This window comes from Gopherus flavomarginatus, unplaced genomic scaffold (assembly GCF_025201925.1).
Source record: "Gopherus flavomarginatus isolate rGopFla2 unplaced genomic scaffold, rGopFla2.mat.asm mat_scaffold_43_arrow_ctg1, whole genome shotgun sequence".
NCBI lineage: Eukaryota > Metazoa > Chordata > Testudines > Testudinidae > Gopherus > Gopherus flavomarginatus.
In genome coordinates this window covers 1,605,488-1,630,103 of record NW_026115085.1, presented here as the reverse complement: position 1 = coordinate 1,630,103, position 24,616 = coordinate 1,605,488, and the positions used below count along the sequence as shown (strand labels likewise).

General features: G+C 50.6%; 1 protein-coding gene across 1 annotated transcript in view; it reads left to right on the top strand.

Moving 5' to 3' along the window:
- Positions 1-24,616, top strand: part of LOC127042428 (zinc finger protein 75A-like) — a 195,743-nt gene that overhangs the window by 103,675 nt on the left and 67,452 nt on the right. The window contains exon 4 of the mRNA XM_050935883.1: positions 20,742-20,824. Within this exon, the coding sequence (XP_050791840.1) occupies positions 20,742-20,824 (83 nt within the window). The remainder of the gene's footprint in view (positions 1-20,741; positions 20,825-24,616) is intronic.

Here is a 24,616-nt window from a genome sequence, read left to right as displayed (position 1 = left end):
ATTAGGACTCACTTTTACTCATGCAGTTCTCAGCATATAACACCAACAGTACCAAGCAAAGCAAACACAAAATAACAAGGGTAAAACAAATAGATGGTGTAAATTCTGCAGGGCTCCCCCCTTCTTAATTGCTCACCAAACTGTGACAAATTTCTGTTACCAATCTATCCCTCATGTCAGATGATCAGGCTGACACTACAGGATCGTTGGGGGAAGATAAAGAAAACACACCATATAACTGAATTTTAAAGCTTCATTAATAAAATAATAAAACAACAACGGAGAGTGTTGGGAACGCTCCCACATCACTCAGGAAAATATTAATGCCCCAAGCCCGAAGCTCCTTTCATACTTACACACGTACGTCCAGACTGGCCACTTCTGTGTATAATGTTCAGAGGAGGGGGAGAGGTGGAAGGGAGATTATCCTGTATACAGCTTGTCCAGAATTTCCAACATGCTTCTGCTCTTGGGAGGGCTGTTCTTTTACACCCTGGAATCTCCTGCGGCGTCTCTTTCAGAGATTCCAGTCCAGGTCGGCTGCCTGTGGCTTCTTTGGTGTCACCAAGCCACACCGACTCCAGGGTCACAAAGGCACACTGTTGGATCTTACTGGACAGTTAAGCTTTGCAAATGTAATTTCAGTTCTGTAACTTGTATTTCCTTTGCTTCGCCTCTGTCTATATTTTTTCCTTCACAGCCAGCTGGGGCCTGAAAGCAGCCCCTCCCTGCACCAAGCACAGTCCGCGCCGATTCCTGACCCTGAACGCAGAGCACCCCCCTCCTTCCATCCCGGGGCCAAGATGATTTTTAAATTAACCCGTTCCTTATGTCTTTTTCTTTCTTTTTATCTTTCCCATTAAACATTCTAGTAGCGATGCTAACTACTTCAGACAAACTTTTCCCTTGCGTACCATCTGGATGCTTTCTAAATCTTTTTGCAATATCCTTTGCACATTGTGACATGAAAACCATTTTAACCATCTCCTTTCCATGATCAGTTTCAGGATTTAAATTCCCATGCTTTTTAACTTCACAAATCAGTCGAGCACAAAAGTCAGAGAGGTGCTTATCTGGATGCTGAACACAAGCAGTCACCTTGCTCCAATTTGGAGTAGCCTCCCCTGCATCTCTAATACCATTCAAAACAGCTTTTAAAAATCCATCCAACTTTGTCTTTTGAGCTGGATTATTGGGATTCCAGTTAGGGTCAGTAATTAGCCAAGGTGCATTCAAATGAGCTGCAGATTTTTCTTTTACTTTTTGTCTTTCATCTTCTGTCATGAGAGTATCTAATAACTGATTTACATTTGCCCAAGTGGGCACATGAGTGAAAAAGATTGTGCAGAACATTCTTTCCACTGCCTCAGGATTGTCTCATAAGTGAGGCATAGTGCACTGCCAGTTAAACAAATTTGAAGTTGCAAACAGGGTATGGGTAAAACCATCTCATGTTCCCCAGCAACCAGTAGAACCAGATAAGTTCTCAATGAGGCTTGTAATATCAGAGGTGTCTCAGAAACATTCTCTCTCATGGAGTTAAGTAACCTAGTGGGGGTCCACAAGGGCAAGGACAAGGGCTGCTGTAATATTGGGGGTGTTTGAAAAGCAGTCCCTGACCAAGTTTGCAAAAGGCTGGCTGGAGGCTGCACAGAGGGGGTGAGGCTGCCTGATTCCTCTGAAGATGAGGGAACATCACTCTGAGCTCCCCCTTGATACTCCTCTGTCCCTGAACTGTCCCTAACCTGCTTTTGAATCCTTGCACTCCATCAGACGGGGAAGAACAGGAACAAAATTGTCCTCCTCCCGGTGCGGCTCTGGTGCATATGGTGGGTGATTTTTTTACAAGAGCTCTCCATACAAACAGCTTCAAAAGCTACCCATCCCTCTATGGGTTTATAATTATACCATACAAACAAGTAATCCATTTGTCTCGGCCTAAGATCAACCAATATATCCCTTAAGGAGTTCCTCCTATCTGTGGAAAAGGTTTCACCCACCGGCCAGTCTCTAGTTGGGGACAAATGAAAGGTAAATGATGGCCATTGGATCCAACACAGATTTCTCATCTTAAATTTAACTAGATCAGCTGTCTCAGAAATCTCTTTCCAATCTCTAAGTATCAGAGACAACGGGGCATCCCCCGGGCACTTACTGCCAACTTGTCTCATTTTAATGAAGGGACTCTAACCCCTCTTCATGAAGGGACTCTAACCCCTCCTCCCCGGGTCGAGGTAAAGGGACTCTAACCCCCACCTCCCCTCGTCGAGCGCTCGCTTACCTCTCCAGGGACTTGAACACCTGGACTGAAACTCAAACCCAGGCTGGGACTCTAACCCAGACAACTTGGATCCTGTGCAAACCTGGACTGGGACTCTAACCCAGACCTGGACTGGGACTCTAACCCAGACCTAAGTAGTCAGGGACTCTAACCCCGACAACCTGGACCCTACTCAATGGGTAGGTGGACGTTGCTGGATTTCTACGAGTTTCAGCTGGTTCACAGAACACGCCTTATCGCCAACGCAGAGATCAGATCAACAGGCAAGTCTCCTCTAAACTGGAGGATGCGTGCTGCGTTGCCTCAGGGTCCGATCCCCCGCCGGAGAGTCAGACGGGTCCCGGCGGAGTCGCCAAAGATGTCAGGGACTCTAACCCAGACGGCAAAGTTCGTTGTCTGACCGCGAGAGAGACAGGCAACACCAGCAAGGTCCGATCAAAAGCTCTTTATTGACAAGTGCACGCATCAATAGAGAGCAGCTCGTCTCCAGAGAGAACCAGCCTGCTCTTTACATCTTAGTACAAGCCTATATAGACAGTTCCGTCGCGTCATAAATTATTCACTGGAGCAACCCACCCCCTTCTTCTAACAACTAGAAACTAGACACCTTTAGTATACATGCATGCCTAAAGTTAGAAATGTAGGGGAGTTAAAAACAAACAAAGAACAAAACCAGGGAGCGAAAACAAGGAGGCTGGGAAACTAGGACTCTTATCAGTTCTTCGAAGGAGCTGCCCGAACACAGCACATCTGGTACTATGCCAGGAATGCAGCTTCTCTCTTATCTCACTTTTTCCCAGCGCTTGTGAGACATGCTGCTGCTTCTCAGTGTTTTCCACTCAGGGATTACCCACAAACCTCTGTTAGCCTGACTTTGGTCAGGTTGGCATACCTGGTTTTGTCTGCTATATCTTTATTCAGGCCTAACAATTATAATGTCACAGTCTCGGTGAGTTGACTGCTGCAGCTCCCCGTAGACTCTGCCTGCGCCTCTCACCGAGCTGGAGTACAGCAGGCGAGGGGAGAGCACTCAATGTATTGCATCTACACTAGACGCGATATATCAACCCCCGCTGGATCGATCGCTGCCCACCGATTCGGCAGGTGGTCTAGACATACCCCGAGTATCTGGTGATCGGAGCTGGACCCCCGAGGGGGACACATTGAAGGAACTCAGGGGTTAAGGTGCCTCTATTGTCAACTGTCAGGGCTGCTGTGGCTCAGAGGAGGGTGCTTGACTGCCTGGCAGGCTTAGGCGCAGCAAGCCTTGGAGGTGGGAGAAGTGAAGCGGCCACGGCGTGCTCGGGGTGCTCGTGCTCGGAGCAGGGGTGAGCTCGGGCGAGGGGGGTGCCGCAGGGCAGAGCAGGAGAGTTGCCACAAGAGGGGAGCCTCAGGGTGGAGGGGGGAGCTGCCACGGGTGGGGCGCCTCAGGGCAGGGGTGCGGGGGGGGGAGGGTGCAAGGTGGAAGTTTCGCCTAGGGCATGAAACTTCCTTGCACCGGCCCTGCCCACGCCCTGCCTGCAGCCAGCCCTGCACCCCCTGCCCTGCCCTGCCGGCAGTCAGCCTCTGTCTCCAGCCAGCCCTGCACCTTCTGCTTTGCCTGCACCAGCCGCATCCTCCCTGCCCTGTCTCCAGCCAACCCCTGATGCACCCCTCTGCCTGAAGCCAGCCAGCCACGCAGCCCTTGCCCTGCCTGAAGCCAGACCCTACCTCCAGCCAACCCCACATCCACTGGTGCCCTGCAATTCCCAGGGCAGTAACCCTGCACATCTGCTTCAATGAGGGGGGCAGGGAGCAGCTGGGACCCACACATGTGCACACCCTAGGGTGACCAGACAGCAAGTGTGAAAAATCGGGACTGCGTGGGGGGTAATAGGATCCTAGATAAGACCCCAAAATTCGGACTGTCCCTATAAAATTGGGACATCTGGTCACCACAGCACACCCCCAGGACTCCTGAGTTCCATTGCTGGGTTTCCTATTGGTTCCTCTGCTGGTTGTTTTCCTTTTTCTGGGGACTTTGGGTAAGTTGCTCCCCACTCTCGGGCTCTGTCCCCAGCAGTCAAATGGGGATTTCATACCTTCCCGCTATTGGAAAGTGCTGGGAGAATCCCCCAGCAAAAGCTGCTCTGACAGTGCTAAGCAGCATCTGACCATTCAAGGTCGGAGCTCACTGCCCAGGAGGAGTGCTTGGCTCTGGGTTTTCACTTCAGCCCAGTGTAGAGAGAGAGCCCTAACCATGGAGTTTGGCTCAAGAAGACCAAGTCTCCAATTTGTTAAGGGTGTTTTGAATTTCAATCCTGTGCTCCAAAGTGCTTGGTGTCAGTTGTAAACTTTAGGAGCATGCTCTCCACTCCATTTTCCAAATCATTCATGAAAATATAGAATAGTACCTGACACCGGACTGATCCCTGCCAGACCCACTAGGTTCACCCTCCCCGTTGGGCAGCTAAACATGGAGAAGGGCTCCTGGAGTCTTGGCTTTCAACCAGCTCTGCACCCACATTACACTGATTGCAGCTGGACTACATTTCCCTCGTTTGCTTCTGAGAATGTCCTATGGGACTGTGTCAAAAGCCTTAGTAACACCAAGCTAGATCCCATCTATTGTTTACTCACCTCTACCAGGCCCAGAACCCTGCCAAAGAAGGAAAGAGGATTGGTTTGGAATGATTTGTTCTTGACAATTCCACGCTCACTAGTCATAAGAACCAAATCATCCTGTAGGTGCTGCTGACAAACTGAGTGTTTAAGAATGTATTGCAGGATCTCTCCAGCTATGGCAGTCAGGCTAGCTAGTCTGTAAGTCCCAGAGGTCTTTTTGTTCCCCTTTGAAAGATAGGTCCTGTCTTGTTCATGGATGGGAAGATGTTCTTTTTCAGGGGTCTCAGACGAGAACTGGGGCACAACACCTGGTTTGTTAAGGCCACAAAAACGGAGGCAGGAACCTCTTCTCTGCTGCTGGCAAAGAACCACAGGTACCTAAAAGATAGGGACTCACATCTTTGAATGGGCTTTAAAAAGGCAGTGGTTAATAAGTTTGGCCCCGACCATTTCTTGTTTCCACAGACTAGACATTTTAGCAAACTTTAGAATTCCTTGGTGCTAAACACTGTGAAACTCCCCTTTCTCCTTCACAGAGGGCTTTAATACCCCTTATCTCACTTGGGCTCTAAACTGCCCATAGTTCGAGAACTGTTCCTGTTCCGATTGGACAGATGGGAGAAGGGAAGTGACCTACCCAAGGCCTACACAACAAGGCGATGGCAGAGCCAGAAAGAGAAGCAACCAGTTCTGACTCCTGTTCTAACAGATGAAAACACCCCAGAGCCCAGGAATCGAGATGGTGGGAAAATTTCATTCAAACCGTTTCTGTCCGAAAATCCCATTTAGACTAAACCAGTTTGTTTCTCAAAATCATAACAAGTGGGATGAAAGATCTTTGCAAAAATATTTTGTTGCAAAACAAAAGCATCTCCTCTTTGTCAGAGTGTGTTAAATTGTCTCCTCGCACACAAAGAGGAGACACTTACATCTCAACCATTAGATAAGATGCTTCAATCTGAGCTAAGTCGTTGCTACTATTAACAATTTCAAAATAAAAAAATACAAATAAAATAGACGATTTCAGCTAATCTATTATGTCATAATCTGGGAAACTTCATATTATGCACTACTTCTAGTGACACTCCCAAATGGATCCGCATCCTTCACCCACCATGAGGTAGGTAAGAGCGGATCATTATTATCCCTACTTGAAAGAGGGAGAAGCTCAGGCTGAGAAAGGAGAATTGACTTGTCTTAGGTCACACAGCCCGTCAGAGGCAGTGTTGGGAATAGGACCGAAGAGCCCTGATTTTCAAACAAACCATCGGATCTTGAATTTCAGACATTGAATGACCTGAATACTGTGCTCTCAGATGAGCTCCAGACCAACAACAGTGACAGTAATTATTCAGCAAGTATTTGAGGAGAACTGCAATATTAGAGGGAATCATCAACTGCTCAGAGACAATTAATGCAGAGAAGCAGCAAAATTAATCAAAGATAGAACTGGTTCTGACTTATTTACTTGATCTTAAAAGAGAACAACAAGGACCTGAGTCTCCTCCCTGTCAATATCCCCCTGCTCAACCAATCAGGGTAGAGACGGAGGACGGGAGGCTGAGGGTTCTCACCAGAGAGCCCAAAGGATGGCCCAGGTCACCGGTGGGGATCGCTGCCCCAGCACTATTTCAGTCCCACATTTTTGGGTGGACCTTCCATAGTGGGAGCTGCAGAGGACTTCCCTGCAACACACACACACACACCTCCGTCCTGTTGTTGGGAAGGGAACAGGAGAAAGGACAAAAGAAGCAAGAGAAGAAGAGGAGGGAGGGATGGAGGAAGAGGTGAAACAAAAAGGACAAACCCTAATGTCCCCAGTGATTCTAAGGGACAAAATCCCAGGTGCGCAATAAAATTCTGCCTCCTTAAGCTCGTGTTTTCCATGCCTAGAATTCACTTGTCACCAGATAGATCAGACTGAACAGGTTTCAAACCTCCAGGAGGCTCTTACCTTCTAAACAGGGACGGCTGTTTTCTAGTAAAATCACTACAAGGGAAGGAGGAAACTCGAAAGAGGTTCCTCCTGGCGCTCACGTCCATGACCCCAAATAATCTCTCAGTCCTCAAAGAGAGACCTGGAGAAGGAAACGTGCTGAAGCAAAGCCACAGAGGTCTCTGAGGTTTCCCTGGCCACTCGCCCCTGTCCTGCCTGGCTGATGTCAGCATCTCTCTGTGAGGTCACCACCTCCCCACCACCTTTGACCAATAGTCTGAGGTCCTGCAAAAGGCCTTTGTGATGTCACTGCCACACCCCTCCCTTGCTGGGCTAATGTCCTGCCCCTGGCCAGGCACTTTGGAGGTTTGAGCTACTCCCTGTGGATCACCCCACTCAAGGAGCGTTCGTTCTAGGCAGCAAGCCGGCTAGACAGGAAAACATCAGACGCTGCTCCCAATGCTACACTCAGTTTTTCAGAAATTAGTCGACTTCATGGTCAGAAGACACCATTAGAGCATCTAACCTGCATATCACTAGGCCTCCTGTATGACATAACAGCTACTTTGGGGGCAAACACATTCCAGAAAGGCATCTAGTCTTCATTAAATGACATCAGGAGATGGTGAATCCACCACTTTCCTTGGTAGCTTGCTCCTGTGGTGAATCATCCTCGCTGTTGACTATTGTGCCTCAGTTGTAATATGAATTTGTCTCTTTTCACTTTCCAGCCATTGGGTCTTGTTATGCCTTTCTCTGCTCCATTCAAGAGCCCGTAAATACTCAATCTTTTCTCTCCATTAAGGCCCTTCAACATTTCAATGAAATCACCTTTCAATTTTCTTTTGATAAGCTAAACAGGTTGAGCTCTTTCAATAGCTCACTGGAAGGCATTTTTCTCCAGCCCTCAGAACATTTGGTGGCTCTTTGCTGCCCTAGCTCCAATTTCACAACATCTTTTTCAAATGAGGATACCAGAACTGGAGGCAGTATAAAGGTTGTATAAAGGTAAAATTAAATAGGTTGCAGAGGAGTTTTTTTTTAATTTCGGCTTTTGTTGCTAAAAATTTTGTCTCTCTGCGGTGAGAAAAAACACTCCCCGAATGCCAAAATTTGAGCCATGAAAAGCGGCAGCTGTGAACAGCGCATCATAAGGTGGAGCTGTGCTCCGGTGACAAAGCTCCTGCCCCTCATTGGAGGTAGTTTGGCTTTGTTGCCGGGGAAGCTCTCTCTCAGCGATAAGGACGGCCACACAGCGCACCTTACAATGGCATGGTTAGAGTGGCACAGCTGCACCGTGGTAAGGTGCGCGGTGTAGACACAGCCTCAGAGCTGGGGAAAGCCGACAGGCGCTGAGGAGCACAGGGTTCAGACAGAGACATCCGTTAGGAGAGGAACTATTCACAGGGATTCTCTATAGCCTAGTAAGGTGGAGAGGATGGAAGATGACTAATGTACAGGTAGGTTCTGATGAGAAACAGTGAAATGAAAGAGTCTCCCTCAATTACATCATGTAATAGCAGACAGCTAAAATGGGACACATTTTAGAAGTGCTTAAATACAAACGCTAAACGTCTAAGTACTAAGACTGGTGAATTTGAGTGCCTGGTATTGAGTGACGATATTGATAGAATAGGCATCACAGAAACCCTTGCACCCCCTCCTGCACCCACATGGGGAGACTGACCTGTGTGCATGGAGCAGCTGGCATTGCTGCCCCCCACTCCTCCCTGGAACGCTGCTCATCTGGGCACCCCTAGGGGCTGTGGGATGTGGGGGCAAGAAGTGAGATCATCCGAGCTCCCTGCATCCAGGTCACTTTCCTCAGCCGGGCTGCATAGCGGGAGGGCAGAGAGCAGCAGCTTCTGATGCTCCCCTCACAGCACAGCCCAAGTGGGAAAAGTGACCAGGACGCATGGAGCACATAGGGTTGCTCCTTACTCCCCTCAAACCTCTATGGACCCATGGAGGAGCATTGGGGCAGGGGAGAGCAGTGAGCACCTTTGCACTGCCACACGGTGCCCTTTGACCCCTGGAGCCCTGGGCGGCTATCGGGGGGCACCACCCCTAAGGCCGGCCAGGCTCCCCAGAACGAGCAGCAGAAAACACAGAGACTGGCCACACACTGAGCAGTGGTAGCCTGGGCGGCTCGTAATGGAGGCTCAGGGGGGAGGGGCGTCATAACATTTTTTCCCAGATTTGGACCTTAGCGTCCAAAATATGGGTGTTAGCATGAAAACCTCCAAGCTTAGTTACCAGCTTGGACCTGGTAAAGCTGCCACCAGCCAGGGATTTATACAGTGCCTGGCTCGCTGTGGTCTCCCCAAAACCTTCCCCGGGGGACCCCCAGACTCAGATGCCTTGAGTCTCACAACAAAGGGGAATAAACCATTTCCCTTCCCCCTCCTCCCCTCCAGGTGTTCCCTCCCTGGGTTCCTGGAGAGATATACAGAAGCAAGCTCCGTGAATCTAAACAGAGGGACTCCCCCCTCCCTGTTTCCAGTCCTGGAAATAGAAGTACCAAGATAGCTAATCTCTCTTCCCCCTTACCCAGAGGGTATGCAAAGTCAGGCTAGTAAATCTAACACAACGAGATTTTCCCCCTGACTTCTTCCTCCCACCAATTCCCTGGTGAGCTGCAGACTCAATTCCCTGGAGTCCCCACTAAAGAAAAAATCCAACAGGTCTTAAAAAGAAAGCTTTATATAAAAAGAAAGAAAAGGACATAAAAATGGTCTCTCTGTATTAAGGTGACAAATACAGGGTTATTTGCTTAAAAGAAAAAAATGAATAAACAGCCTTATCCAAAAAGAATACAATTTAAACATTCCAGCAACTACACACATGTAAATACAAAAAAAACCAATATAAACTTATTGTCTTATTATCTTTGTACTTACAACTTGGAAACAGAAGATTAGAAAGGCAGGAGATAGAAAAATCACTCTCATAGCCGAGACGCCACAGACACAAGACAAAGAACAAAGAACTCACACACAAACTTCCCTCCACCCAGATTTGAAAAAGTCTTGTTTCCTGATTGGTCCTCTGGTCAGGTGTTTTAGGTTACTGGTGTTACCCCTTTATAGGTAAAAGAACATTAACCCTTAGCTATCTGTTTATGACAAGGGGGCTCAGCCTCCCCAAACCTTGCACTGCCAAGGGGACAGTGGGGCCCATGATCAGGGGCCCTGGCCAAGTTAGGTCCCCCTGGAGAAGTCTCCCCTATGTCAGCCCCAGGGCTGGAGGAGCTCCCACTCCCTGCTACAGCCCGGGGGCTGCAGCAGGGGCACAGAGCTTCTCTGGTCTCAGGGCCACAGCGGGGCAGGGGTAAAGGAGTGATAGGGTGGGGCTGGTGGGGGAAGGGGTGGAACAGAAGTGACAGTGGATGGGGGCCATGGGTGGAAGGGGGTAGAGCCACAGACAGAAGGTAGGGGCATGGTTCTGGTGCTGGGGCCCCCACACTTGTTCTCCCTTTCCCGGGGGTTTGGCATCACTAGCCCCGGCTTAGCGAGTAGGGTTCAGTGGTCCCCATAATGTGGGGTGCGACTCCTAGGGGGACACAGAGGAACATTCATGGGGGCACCTCAGGACCTGAGCCAGCCCACATAGAGGGCAGGGAGGGAGCACCACTCTGCCACAGCTCTTCCCCAACCCCACCCTCAGCCTGAGACTCTGGCTCCCAGCCCGGCGTCGACCCCTTTACCCCTGTCCGCACCCCTCACCCCAGCAAGCAACAGCCCCACTCCTCCCAGCCCCGGTTCTTGACCGTGGCTTCCGAGGGGCCACAGCCATGGCTAAGAGGGCACAATGTGAAATGTTTGGGGACCACTGGTTTAGGGTGACGTCCTCAATCACTTCTCTGCAGTCCAATAAAAGCTATTCCTCACTCACCTACCCCTCCATCAGGACGGACTAGGTATGTTCTGCTGCCCTTCACTCATACAGGAAGGAGAATAACATTTCATTCCACTCAATCCTAAAGTCATTTGTAACCCAAGACCATCCCAAACTGGTCATTTTGGGGAAGCGGCACCATCATGCTGCATAGCTAGGCAGAGTAGGTGTGTCTATGCAAACACGGTCTGTTCCTGAAGTCTTTCCCCAGCTCCTCACTAGGTGAGAGAGGGGAGCTCATTCAGACCCTGCTTTCGCTTAGTATTTAAAAACTCCTTAGTGTCCCTATCTCTGCCGGCCTTAGATTTCTCCTCCTGTCCGTTTTTTGACAGCTCAGATGAGGTGACCGAGTGGTTAAGGTGATGGACTGCTACCCCATTATGCTCTGCCTGCATGGGTTCAAATCCCATTCTCATCAGAGGCATTTAGTCTTCACCCTCCTTTATAGACAACCATCTCCCCCTTTGGTACAATAACAGATCAAACAATGTTGCTTGTGTTACCCAAAATTGGGTCAGTTAGTAAGCTTAGAGAGGACTAATAATGTCCCTCCCCCCCAGAGTTTGGCAGAAAGCAGCACATTTATTAGCTTGATAGCTAAGCTCAAAAGAAGGGATGGGGGGAGGGTGTCACACTCATACTCACGCTCCCAGGACAGGCCTGGCAGTGGAGATGTCAGGATCCTTTAAGGTAAGTGTCCCACAGCGCAGCGATGGACGGTGCGATGAAGATCAGTCTCCCTGAGGTGCAATAGAATGTAACACAGCGAACCACTGGCCAGATGGGCCGGGTGAAGGGCATTCACTGGAGGTACAAAGGAGAGTGGGAAAGCCACTTCACAGGCATTCAAAGCGGGAAAGGACACAAGCTGGGGGAGTTTAACAGACCTTTTGAGCATACAGGTTATACAGAGCATACAGATCACTGCTGCTCCTACAACATGATAAGTTCTCAAGCAGCATGTTTCTTACTTTGCCCATCTGTCAATTTTGATGATTATTGATGGAAATATTTTGCCATTGGGTTGTGTGTTTACACAGAAATTGACATTTACTAACAAATACACAATTCCTTCCAAGCCTGCCTAGTCTGCAGTTGATGGGTTTAGAGGGACACATTCACTCTTCCAGGTCCCCATTCCAGGCCTGTGCTCTCCAGGTTGTCAACTTCCCGCACTGCTGGGATCCTTCCCTCATCTCCCCCCAAACCACTGCCCCACCCCCACTTCTGGGGTCCCCTCCCTACACTGTCTAACTCCACTGCTGGCAGGATCCCTTCCTGTTCCTTTCATTTCCTGCCTCCACTCTGGGCAAAAGCTCTGCACTCTTCCCACACCAGAAGTTGAACCCAGGCCACCTGGGTGAAAACCAGGAATCCTGACCACTAGCCCATATGGGACTATTGTTGCATCTGACTAAGTGGGTATTCACCCACGACAGCTCATGCTCCAATACGTCTGTTAGTCTATAAGGTGCCACCGGATTCTTGGCTGCTATTATTACTACAACTCAGGCCTTGGCTACACTGGAGAGTTACAGTGCAGGTGGTGGCTTTACAGCGCTGTAACTTACTCCCCGTCCACACTGGCAAGGCACATACAGCGCTGTATCTCCCTGGCTACAGTGCTGCATGTGCTCCACCTCGACGAGAGGAATAAAGAGAACAGAGCTGGTGATGCAGCGCTGGGGTGCCAGTGTAAACAGTGATTAATCTTACTACGCTGTCACTGACCTCCGGAACCTTCCCATAATGCTTTTAAGTAGAGATAACGCTCTTTGTTTTGGTGTGATGCCTCTGTTTGCTTTGCTGTGAGCTCAAGGCTCCCGGAGCTGCTTATCTGAAAAACCAAACACAGTTACTGTTTGCAGTGAATGAGCAGAGGCAGGGGGATCCCTTTGGAACACCCACAGCTGGTGTTTGCTTGAGGAGAGAAGCAGCCGGGTGGGCACGGGGGAGGGGGGTCTGTTTTGGATCAGCGGCTTATCTGGTCTGTGAGGAAAAAAACAAAGGCGGCTATTTGCATTTAGTGAATGAGAGAGGGGTGGGGGAGGAGGCTTGAACTTGCCAGGCAGGGAGCTGACACAGTGTCAGCTCCAAAAATCCACTCGCTCTGTCTCCCCCACGCTCCGTGTCACACTCCACCCCACCCTCCTCTTTTGAAAAGCACATTGCAGCCACTTGAATGCTGGGATAGCTGCCCATAATGCACCACTCCCAACAGCGCTGCAAATGTGGCCATGACAGAGTGCTGGTAGCTGTCAGTGTGTCCACACTGCAGCGCTTTCCCTAAACAGCTGTAGGAAGACAGCTTTAACTCCCAGCGCTGGACAGCTGCAAGTGTAGCCAAACCCTCTCTAAGCCGACCCCTTATGAGAACAGCAGGGACTAGCATGACTAGATGTCCCGATTTTTGGGTCTTTTTCTTATATAGGTGCCTATTAACCCCACCCCCATCCCAATTTTTCACATTTGCTGTCGGATCACCCTAGCAGGGGTTGCACACAGGGCTGCATTAACCTTCAGGTGCTGAGGTTTCCCTCTCTCCATTCCCAGAGCCTGTGATCAGGAAACAGACATCAGGGCTCCCAGGTGCTGCACAGACCATGACTGAGATCAGACCCCATATTATGCAAGGTGCTGTACAAACCCTGGGCAACACTGAGACACCCAGGAGGTTCCCCTCAATTTCCCTGAGCCTCTGCTGCCCAACTTCTTCTGAATCCCTCTGGCTCACCCCCCCCCACAAAAAAACCCACCTTTCCAAACAGTCCTTCTTTCCTTGCCCCCTGATTCTGGTTTCACACCCTGGGACCATCTCCTCTCTTTGTCTCTCCCCCTCCAGGTGAAGCAGAGATGGAGGCAACTTCAGCCACTGGAGTCAGCCTCAGCGAGCACTGCAGCTGGCCCCGGGGGAGGGGGGGTGTTTGCAGACACAGGAAGGGAGCAGGGGTGCTGGGAAGAAGGCGGCAGGAGAACAAAGCTCAGAGACCCAACATGGGGAAATTCCAGGGGGCGGGGCTCTGACACATCCAAGGTGCGGGCAGCTCCTGGGGGCGGGGCTCTGGCTCAGCCCATGGGCAGGGCAGCTCCTCGGGGCGGGGCTCCAGCACAGAGCGGGAGCGGGGCAGCTCCTGGGGGCGGGGCTCCAGCACAGAGCGGGGGCGGAGCAGCTCCTGGGGGGCGGGGCTCTGGCACAGCCCATGGGCAGGGCAGCTCTTGGGGGCGGGGCTCCGGCACAGCCCATGGGCAGGGCAGCTCCTGGGGGCGGGGCTCTGGCACATTGTGACGCAGAGCCCGGGCTGAACAGCTGCTTCCTGGTTCTGCACGTGCTGCCAGCAGCGCTGGAGCTGCCCGAGCCGCAGTGGAGCCGCTGTTCTCAGCTGCAGCCAGGATCTGCCCCCGGCCCCGCTGGGATCCAGGTGGGGACAGAGACTGGGGCCCGGGGGTTCCCCTTGGTGTGGCTGGCGGGGGCGGGAGGGGAGAAGCCGGAGCTGCAGGCGGGGGAAGGGCGGTGGGACATTGTGACCCGGAGCCCCCGGGGAATGAGAGGCGCTGGGGGGCAGGAAAGTGACTCTGCCCCAGGGAGCCTGGAGAAGCCTTGAAGGCGCCTCGGCCCCAGTGGAGCTGCAGGAGGATCCGCCCGCCCGCCCCGCTGGGATGGGGGGGCCGGGGCCCGGCCGTCGTGTGGGGGGGAGGGGCGGACCCCGGGCCCGGCGGGGGGGGGCGGTGTATTAAATCCCTCTCCATAGCAATGTGCTACTCCCGGGCACTGCGCATGCCCAGTAACAGCCGCTGAAGCCGCTGCCCTTCCCCCTGCCCGGACCAGCCGTAACGTTCCGCCGGGCGCTGGGGGCGGGGCTGGAGCGGGGCGGGGGAGTAACAGGGAGCGTGGGAGGGGCGGGCGCAGAGCAGGAAATTGATGGGCAGGGGGGGGTCAGGCAGCTGGAGGCAGGGTTCGTGGGGGGCTAAAGGGCACAATCCGGGCTGGGGGGAGGAGCAGGAGTTGAGCTCAGGGGGAGGCGCTGGCAGAGCCCCCCCCTTTGGTGTGAGGGCGGAGGTGTCGAGGGGGGAGGAGAAGCCGGAGTTGCAGGGGGGGGAGGTCACTGGGGTGGGGGTGTAGATCTGTCTCTGTGCAGCCAGGACATTCCCGGGGTGGGAGGGAGGTGAGTTAACTGGATCCTGTCCCTGTTTTTGCCACTTCCTCCCACACACACATTCTCTCAAGATTTCCCCTTTTCTCTCTCATTATCACACGTGGCTATAAAATCCAGGGAGATTCTCCTCCCCCCCCCCAATGATCAGCTCTCTAATTGCCTCTGATTTTCCCTTTTCTCTCCATACTTCTCAAATGTCAATTTAAAATCTCTCCGATGGGGGGTGGATTTTCCCACCCATTTTATCTGCAGCGATTTGTCCTTGTTTGGGTGGGAAATTGTTGCCCTGGGTCATTCCCCAGAACATGGCTCCCACTGGAGTGGGATGGGATGAGGTTCCCGTTCTCTGCCAGGGCAGGGAAGGGAAGGGAGGAGCACATCCCCCATGGAGACTGCCCAGACCCCATTTCCCAATTCCCCTGCGGCCCCCTTCCATTGTCCAGGGAGCCTTCCAGCTCCCCCCCCGCCCTTAAATCAGCTCCTCAAAGGGCTCTGAGCTGCTCACGTGAATGGTTGCCCCGTGGCCGGGGGGGACCATCACATTCTGTTTATGTATTGGACAGTCATATAAAATCCAGTCCAACAGTCCCCCTTTTCCACTAGTTATTTAATAGCAACATCAAATCCCCTCCGATCTTGGTGGTTTTCTCTCATGTTATCAAATGTCGTTTGTGACAGGGTTCTCTCTGCGTGTGTCAAAGATTGATATAAAATACCCCAAACATTTGCCCCACTTCTCTCTAGTTGTTTTATTTCTAATTGAATATGATGGGTTGTTTCCCAATGTGCTAAGATGCAGCCGCCTCTGGGGTGGATCCATGGTGGCCATTATTTGCTAGTGACAGCCCGTGGATCTTTCTTGCCCTCCAGGCCTTCCATTCTCCTGTTAAAGAAGCACTCCCCAGGCTCCCTCTGCCTGTGTGACTGGCCAGCAGGAGGTGGTGTTAACTTTCTAGCCACTTCTCACACTCTGTGAGGTAACACTTGCAGGGGCAGGGAAGGTGTCTGTGTGGGGAGATTGCAGCTGAAGGGGCATTGTGGTAGGGGGAGGCCTCTGGGTGGCTGGGCAGTGGGTACCCTAGTCAGGTTGGTGGGTTGTGGAGGTTTGGGGTTTTCGGGGGTGGTGGTTCTGATGTGCCCATCCCTGAGGCTATGGGTCCTGGAGGTGGGTATCGCTGGGGGCCTGGTGGCTGCAGAACAGTGGGGGTGGGTGTCTCTTGGGGAGGCGGGACAGAGGGTTAGAGGGAGCCTGGTTCTGTGCCAGGGGCTCTGTCTGTGCTTCCCCCGCTGGTTCCTGGTTTTGTTGCCATGCCCAGTGCACAGAGCTGGGGGAGGGGATCCCTGGCACTAGGTGAGGGCATGCCAGGGAAGCAGAGTGATGGGTCGCACTGTAAAGCATCAGGGGGTCACACTGGGCAGAGGAGGGGGTCCCAGGCAAATGTCAGGGTAGATCGTTCTGGAGGGTGGGGAAGTTCCTAGGCAGGCAGTGAGGGACTGAGTTCCCAGTGGGGGGGGGTCCCTTGAGGGGGTCCCTGGCTGCTGGGGGCTCTTGGTGGGGGGAACCCTTTGGGATTCCCAACCTGGCAATCATGGTGTGGTGGGGGTTCTCTGGCCGGTGGGGCTTTGAGGGGTATCTGGGGTCCCTGGCCAGGGACTCTGGGGGCTGCGTCCCAGGGAATATCTGATGGGATCCTGGCTGGGGGGTGTCTGGGGCCCCTGGCTGGGGGGTCTGGGCTCTGGGTACTAGGGGGTGTCTGGGGGCTGCTGCTAACCATGATCCTTCTCTCTGGTCAACTTGTACCAGAGTCCTGGCTCCTAGTCACCAGGTCACCAAGTCCATTCCCCAGTCACGTGCCCTGTCACTGTGATAACTTTCTGTCCACTTAGCAAACACTGTTAGTGTGAATTCACAGAATTTACTTTTCTCCTCTTTTGAAAACTGCAGGAACTTTCGGTTCCGTTTGGAAAATTTTTGCCCCCAGTCCTTGTCCTAGATCTGCGGGGGTGAGGGAGGTGGGAAGGGAGTCAGCACTGCCACACGATGGTCTTTTCCACAGCGTTCTGAACTCATTCTTTCTGAAATCCGGTGTCATTGAGACCGTTGTTAATCCAGAGTCACTGTATGGAAAGACAAGGAGTGATTCCAGATGGACAGTGGGTCAAATGAGATCAGCCATTCTCCCTGTGAGGAGGGGCTCCCATTAGCTGCTCTCCCCAGAGAGCTAAAGGAGGGAAGCTGCTCATACACTCCGTCCCTCTCTGCTCAGGATATTGGGGTTCAGCTTCCTGGGTCAGATGCTGCAGCCTCCATTGTGATCTGGGAGACCAGGCTTGGCAGCTGCTGCTCCCCCAGTGGGGCTCTGTGCTGGGAAGTGACCTTAATTAAAGCTTCTTCTCTGCCCGGCCCAGGGGATGACTTTCTGCAGCTGGTCCTAGCCCCCTAGGGCAGTCCTGGGCCCTGTTACTACTAAATTCTGAGCCAGAGTCTCCAGGTAACTGAAAGACCTCAGGGAATGTCCTAGGGTCTGGCAAGAAAGTGACTCTGCACAAACAACACCACCTCATTTCTCCTCCCATTAGCGGTTGCCAGGAGGAAATCCAGCCATGGGAGAGCAAAGCCCCCAGGAATGGGACTGTCCCAGCCAGAGGGGCAGGGAGAGAGGACAGGGGAAGGAGAGGACTGAAAGGGGCAGTGGGAGAAATGAATGTGGGGGAGAGATTTCCAGCTCTCTAGTCCACCCAGACACATGTATTGCTGCATCCTGGGGCAGAACCACTTTCCAGTGAACAAAACAAGGATCAGACAGAGCAAAAGCCAGTTCCTGACTCCATATTCCCCCTGCTGGGGTGTGGCTGCCGTGGGGTCAGTGTCTGAGGGAATCCCCCACAGTGACTCCTTTGGTTCTGCTCTTTCTAGCCTTGTGTTCAGAGAAGGGGTGAGGGGAGAGAGAAGGGAGGTTAAAAATGTGTCTGTGGACTTAGCCTGGCAGGAGGGGCCAGGTCTAAATTGTAATAAACAGATTGAGCATTTCCCAGCATGAGAGAATCTAGGGTGTCTGTCTGCAGGGAAAGGGCCTGGGGGAATTGTGATGTGAAATTAACTAAAACCGGTTCTGAAACGCCCACAACTGCCCTTCTCCCCCAGACAGGCTGCAGAATGTTTTGCTCCAGCTCATCCCAGCCTGGCGTGGGACAGGGAAGAGAAATGGCTGCAGTGGAGTCAGTCCAGGTAGAGATTATCGGGGGGTTGCTGGTGGGTTCCTGCTGGAGGAAAGGGAGAGCAAATACACCAGAGGTGGGAAGGTTTGCAGAGTCTGGTTTGGAGGTTGGAGCGGGGCAGGAAATTCACAGTGTGGGGAAAGGAGGAGGCCAGGGTGTGGCAGACCTGCTGGGAGTTATTTACTAAGTGGCCTAGATTCTAGGAACAGACCCAGGAGGTTTGGAGGTGGAAATGCCCTAATTTGTGAAGAGAGAAAATAACCCACCTACATGGAGCTAGTCAAACTGACCAGACTCCTAGTGCTGGAGCCTGACCTCATTAACCATCAGCTGCTGTGAGATATAAAGGGGACACCCATGAGTCAGGCTTATTGGAGCTGCCTCTCCCTTCATATCCCACTCCTCACAATGAGGAGGGTGTTGGGCATCCTACCAGCGAGCTCTCCCTGGACCCTGCTAGGGGCTCCATCTCCTGTATCAGTCAGTGGCTAGTAGGGGGGTGATGGATATGCTGGGAGAGATAAGGGGCTCTCTCTTCATCCCCTCACCCTGGCATTTGCTGGATACTCTGAGCCAGGTCGAGGTGGGACTCTCCTGACTATGATCCACCCAGAGCTTCCATTTGATTCACTCTTCTCTGCCACAAATAGTGGGGCTGTGAGTGGGGCAGCAAGTCCTTAGTGTTGGACTCTTACTCTTTCAGGGGCTGGTGACCTTCAAGGAGATGGCTATGTATTTCATCAGGAAGAGTGGGCTCTGCTGGACCCCACTCAGAGAGCCCTCTACTGGGATGTCATGCAGGAGAACTATGAGACTGTGACCTCGCTGGGTAAGGGTTCCTGTCCCTTCTGTTCTTGGAAGGGGAAATGAAGAGTGAAGGTTCACGCCACCCCCACAATGCCATCTGTACCCTGTCCTGTTTCAGCATCACCCCAATAGGCCAGTGACACACATAATACCAGAGACCCTCCTCTGCTGCAGAACACTTTGGGAACAGAGCACAGGAGCCGTATTGCACAGTGTCAAATATCTCCTGTTTGCTCAAGTGAAACTGGGGGTTAGGTCTGGCATAACTGTCCCATACCCCTAATCATTTTTGTTGCCCTTTTCTGAACCTTTTCCAATTCCAATATTTCTATTTTTGAGATGGGGTGACATGTGCATGCAGTATTCAAGATGTGGGTGTATCATGGATTTATTTGCTGTTTTTACAAATATGATCTATGAGATATTCTGTCATATCTATCACTTTCTTAATTATTTCCTACATTGTTCACTTTTTTTCACTGCTGCTGCACATTGAGTGGATGTTTTCAGAGAACTATCCACAGTGACTCCAAGATCACTCTCTTGAGTGGAAACAACTAATTTAGACCCCATCATTTTGTATGTATAGTTGGGATTGTGTTTTCCAATGGGCTGCACTATGTGCTATCCTGTCATCTAGTACTGCTAAGATCCTGGATTCAGTAATATCCCTGCCCTTCCTGTTCCCTTTCTCCACCGAACCCCGCCAGCCCATGCTTCCTGTTCCCAGCTTCCCCAGGATTCTCGCACTGTCTCTGAACCTCTCTGTCAGCAAGAAGCAGTGCCAGGGACACTTGCCCTCTGTCTGGAGTCTTCGATTTCTGGGACATGGATTTACTTTCTCTGTGTTGTAAGAGGCTCTGTCATAATGAGTGTCTGTGATGTTACCCAGAGTACAATCTGGACTGTTAAATAGCTGTACCTCAGTCCTCCAGCATGGGGTGCCTTTTCCACTGTTTTCCCGCGAGAACAGCCCCTCTTGGCCAATTAACACACAGTCTCCAGCATGTAACTCACTCCCAGCTACACAGTATTGAGTGCTGCTAGACAGCCACTCATGAATTACACCTCAGGAGAAAACCAGCAAATTCTCAAGTGCCCAACTTTCCCCCAGAAATGTGCATCTTGCACTGTCCAGCACGCTACTGAACGACCCAAGCTCATATGAAGTCTGTCATTTCATCAGCGGAAAATGACATGCACCAGCTTGTTATCCCAAACAGAGTTTCCAACACACTTCAATCCACACATACTGGTTAGATGAACAATAAACCAAGCTTGTTAACTACCAAAAACTAAAACTAGGCCCAGTCCATGAAAGGGGCACTCCCAGGAGAGACTGTATAAAGGCTGGAACATGAAACACCTTTGTAAACCTGAGACAGCTGCCTTGGGGACAATGACAGGGAGAATCCCCCAAAGTGACTCCTTTGTTTCTGCTCTTCTCTGGCCTCCGATTGTTCCTTCCAACGTGGAGTACTTTGCACTTGTCTCTACTGAATTTGATCCTATTTACTTCAGATCATTTCTCCCGTTTGTCCAGATCATTTTGAATTTTAATCCAATCCTCCAAAGCACTTACAACCCCCTCCCAGCTTGGTGTTGTCCGCAAACTTGATACGTGTAAGAGAGAGACTGTTAATGGGAGGGTTTCCCCATGTGTCAGAGGGTTACACCCTGGTGGGAGGGGGCTAGGCCTGTACTGGAATAAGGTCACTCTGTGCTTCACAGTGTGCTAGAACCTAGAATGTGCATTAGCAGGGGAAAAGCTGGGGGAATCGGCTTGTGGAATGGACAAAAGCCTAGTCTGAATTCTCACACCTTGCCCTTTTCACCCCGGCAGGCCAGAGAATAACATCCATGTTTCGCTGCAGATCATCTCGTCCTCCCAGGGGCAAGGAAATGGCTGCAATGGAGCTGGCTCAGGTAAGAGATTATCAGGGTGGCGGGCTCTGCTTGGAGGTTGAGGAGCAGTAAATGCATAAGAGGGTGGGAATTGCTAGAGGTGGTGGGAAGCAGGAAATATCTCGGGTGGAGAAAGGGAGGGGACAGCATGTGACAAACCTGCTGAGACTTGTGTAGTGTAGGGCGTGATGGGTTGTCACCCCCAGGAGGCAGTTTGTGGAGCTTCTGGGAACTGCTGTGTCCTCTAACCCTCACGCTGGGCTGGCCCTTCTCACACTGCTTTGCTGGAGATTTCGCCAGCCTCTCCAGGGCCTGTTATCACCCAACACAACAGCAGGTGGCGCCATGCAGCCAACTAAGCTACCTGAGTGCGTTACCTAAGCCACTCAAGGACAGATAGAAGACAAGAGCCAATTTCCCACTCCCCAACCTTGCACACTTGCTGTAGTATAAATCCAGAATGATACCATCTTATAGTGCACAGGGATCTCTATAATACAAGCTCATTAATGTAGTTCCCCTTCCCCTCGATATGGGACAGATGTGCACAACAAGCTGAGATTTTCCCCAGACACTTCACTCAAAATACGCTGGTTAAGATAAAGCATCAAACAAGTTTATTAACTGCAGAAAGATAGATTAAGTGATTATAAGTGATAACAAACAGATCAAAGCAGATTATTTAGCAAATAACCAAAACTCAGACTAAGCCTAACATACTAGATGGATAGAATTTGAATTAGCAATTTCTCACCCTGACTGATGGTACAAGCAGTCCCCAAGTTTCCATACACAAGCTAGAAATCTCTTGATCCTGGGAGCAGCACTTCCCCCACATCCGTTTTTGTTTCTCAGGTGTTTCCAGAAGTTCTCTTGTGTGGAGAATGAGGCCAAGAGATGATGTCACACCCCACCTTATGTAGCTTTTCCATATGGTGGGAACCTTTTGTTCCAAACTCAGTTCCTAGTCCAGTTTGTGGAAAAATACAGCTACTAAAATGGAGTTTAGTGTCATGTGGTCTGGTCACAGGCCCTGCTGAGTCATAGTAGCCATGACTCATAGGCTGGCTGAAACATTCACAGGAAGGCTAAGCTCTTCCACAGTCCATTGTCTTTGTTGAGCCATCAGCACTGTCTGGCTTCTTCACTGTTGTACCTGAAAGGCTCATTGTGGGTGTTACCCAGAGTAAGCACATTTGAAATACAGATACAGAGTCAATATCCATAACTTCAGATACGAACATGATATGTGCACACAAATAGGATATCATATTCAGCAAATCAGAACTTTTCCAGTGACACACACATGATGCATCTTCTACAAATAGATCATAATTATGTCCTAATCATATTATAATCATACCACTATGATGAATATGGGGGTGTAGTGTCAGATAGGTCCTAATTTCAAGGCACAGGAGTTGGGAATGGAACTTCCCCTCTTTGTGGAACAGGAAATAACCCTCCAGCCAGGGCTGGGACAACTTCCCAGACTCTCAGCGATGGAGCCTGAATCTACTGACATTTCATTAATTACCACCAACCCCAATCTTTGTGGCAACTGTAAACTTTATCAGTGATGATTTTGTACTCTCTCTAAGTCATGGATAAGAATGTTAAATAGCACAGGGCCAAGAACCAATCCCTGCAGGAACCTGCTAGAAAGAAATCCACTCGATCATGGTTCCCCATTTACTATCAGAGTTTTTAATCTATTTAATGTATGCCGTGTTTATTTTGTATCATTCTAGTTTTTTTAGTAAAAATATTGTGCTAATCAAGTCATGTGCCTTACGGAAGTTTAGGTATATTACATCAATATTATTAGCTGCAACAAACTTTGATCTCATCCAATAAGGATATCCCGTTAGTTGATAGGCTCTATTTTCTCTAAACCTTTGTTAATGGGCACTACAATTCTGACCTTCTAACTTCTATTCTTTATGATTGACTTCCCCTTTCTTCCATATATTTTATTTGGAGAGTGCTTGGATTCCTACCATGGGAGCCACTAATCAGGGTCCAGAGACAGCCCATCTCCTATATTAAGCTCTGGCTAGTAGCTATGTGATAAATGTGAAGACCCTGCTTCTGTCTGTCAGATGGGAGACACAAAGGTTCTCTCTTTCTACCCTCTGATGCCTCCTGGCTGCTGTAAGCAAGGTGGGGTGGGACTCTGTTAACATGTGCCTCCCGGAGCTTCCATTTCCCTGGTGCTGCTGTTCCGTGAATAGTGGGGGTTGTGAGTGGGTCAGCAGGTACTGAGTATTGGGACTCCTGCTCTTTCAGGGGCCGGTGACCTTCGAGGAGGTGGCTGTGTATTTCTCCAGGGAAGAGGGGACTCTGCTGGACCCCACTCAGAGAGCCCTCTACAGAGATGTCATGCAGGGGAACTATGAGACGATGGTCTTGCTGGGTAAGGATTCCTGTCCCTTCTGTTCTTGGAAGGGGAAATGAAGAGTGAAGGTTCATGCCACCCCCACAATGCCATCTGTACCCTGTCCTGTTTCAGCATCACCCCAATAGGCCAGTAACATACATACTACTAGAGACCCTCCTCTGCTGCAGAACACTTTTGGGAACAGAGCACAGGAGCAGCATCACACAATGTCAAATATCTCTTTACTCAAGTAAAACTGGGGTTAGGTCCAGCATAATGAACAGAAGCTTCCTACCCCCAGCCTTCTCTCAACCCTGAGCCTTCTCTACCCAAACCAGAATGTGCTTGGGGTGTAACAAGCAGGGCGGCTGGAGTCAGAGCTGCCAGTCCAGGTTACTTATCAATACAGACACTCAGTGCGGTCCTTGAACGCTGGCTGGGAGTATCCAGACAGGGGAGCTCCAGCAGCAGAACACTGAATCTCACCCAGGATTACAGATGACACAACTCCTCGCCGATCTGGATTGCACCCCAGCATGTGAAAATGGCCTAGGTTGGTAGTGACATTTCTTGAGACATGGAGAGTCTTGCTCCCATATCACCAGGTGTAATAAAAATAACAGGAAAGGCCAAATATGGAAAACTGATTGTTCAGCTTGCTTTTGACCTGCATCATATTTTGCAATATATTCCAAATAAGGAAATTAACGTGCAACGTATGTGTCATTGTTTGTGGTTTTAAGCTGTAAAAGGCTTGTGTGATTTTTAGCTCAGGAACAGTATTCCAATAGCTGTCGCCCCCTGCGTGCTTGTAACCAAGAAAAGAGCCTCAGGCTGAGCTGATTCAAATATTAATCCTGTGGTCGTTTTCCACAACAGCCTCAATAGGTCCCTGTGATGGAATGTAAGGCTACATCTAGACTACCCACCGTATCGGCGGGTTAAAATCGATTGCTCGGGGATCGATATATGGCGTCTCATCTAGACGCCATATATCGATCCCCGAGCGCGCTTATATCGATTCCGGAACAACACCAACCCCAACGGAGTTGCTGATTTGACAGGGGGAGCCGCGGACATCGATCCCGCGCGGTGAGGATGGGTGAGTAATCCGATCTTAGATATTCGACTTCAGTTACGTTATTCACGTAGCTGAATTTGCGTATCTAAGATCGATTTCCCCCGTAGTGTAGACCAGCCCTTAATGTCTTCACACCTTCCCCCTGCAGGAGAATGGCTGTTTGACCAGCTGTTTGCCTTTCTGTCTCTGAGGAACTGGTCTGTGGGTGTTCCCCAGAACTGTAACTTTTTCAGTAATATCATACTGTAAAATCTCACAATTTTACATACAGTGTTACTACACATTTTAACAGGAGGATAATATTCAGTAGGTTATGCGTTTTCTAATGATACCTCACAAGCCATACTGGGCT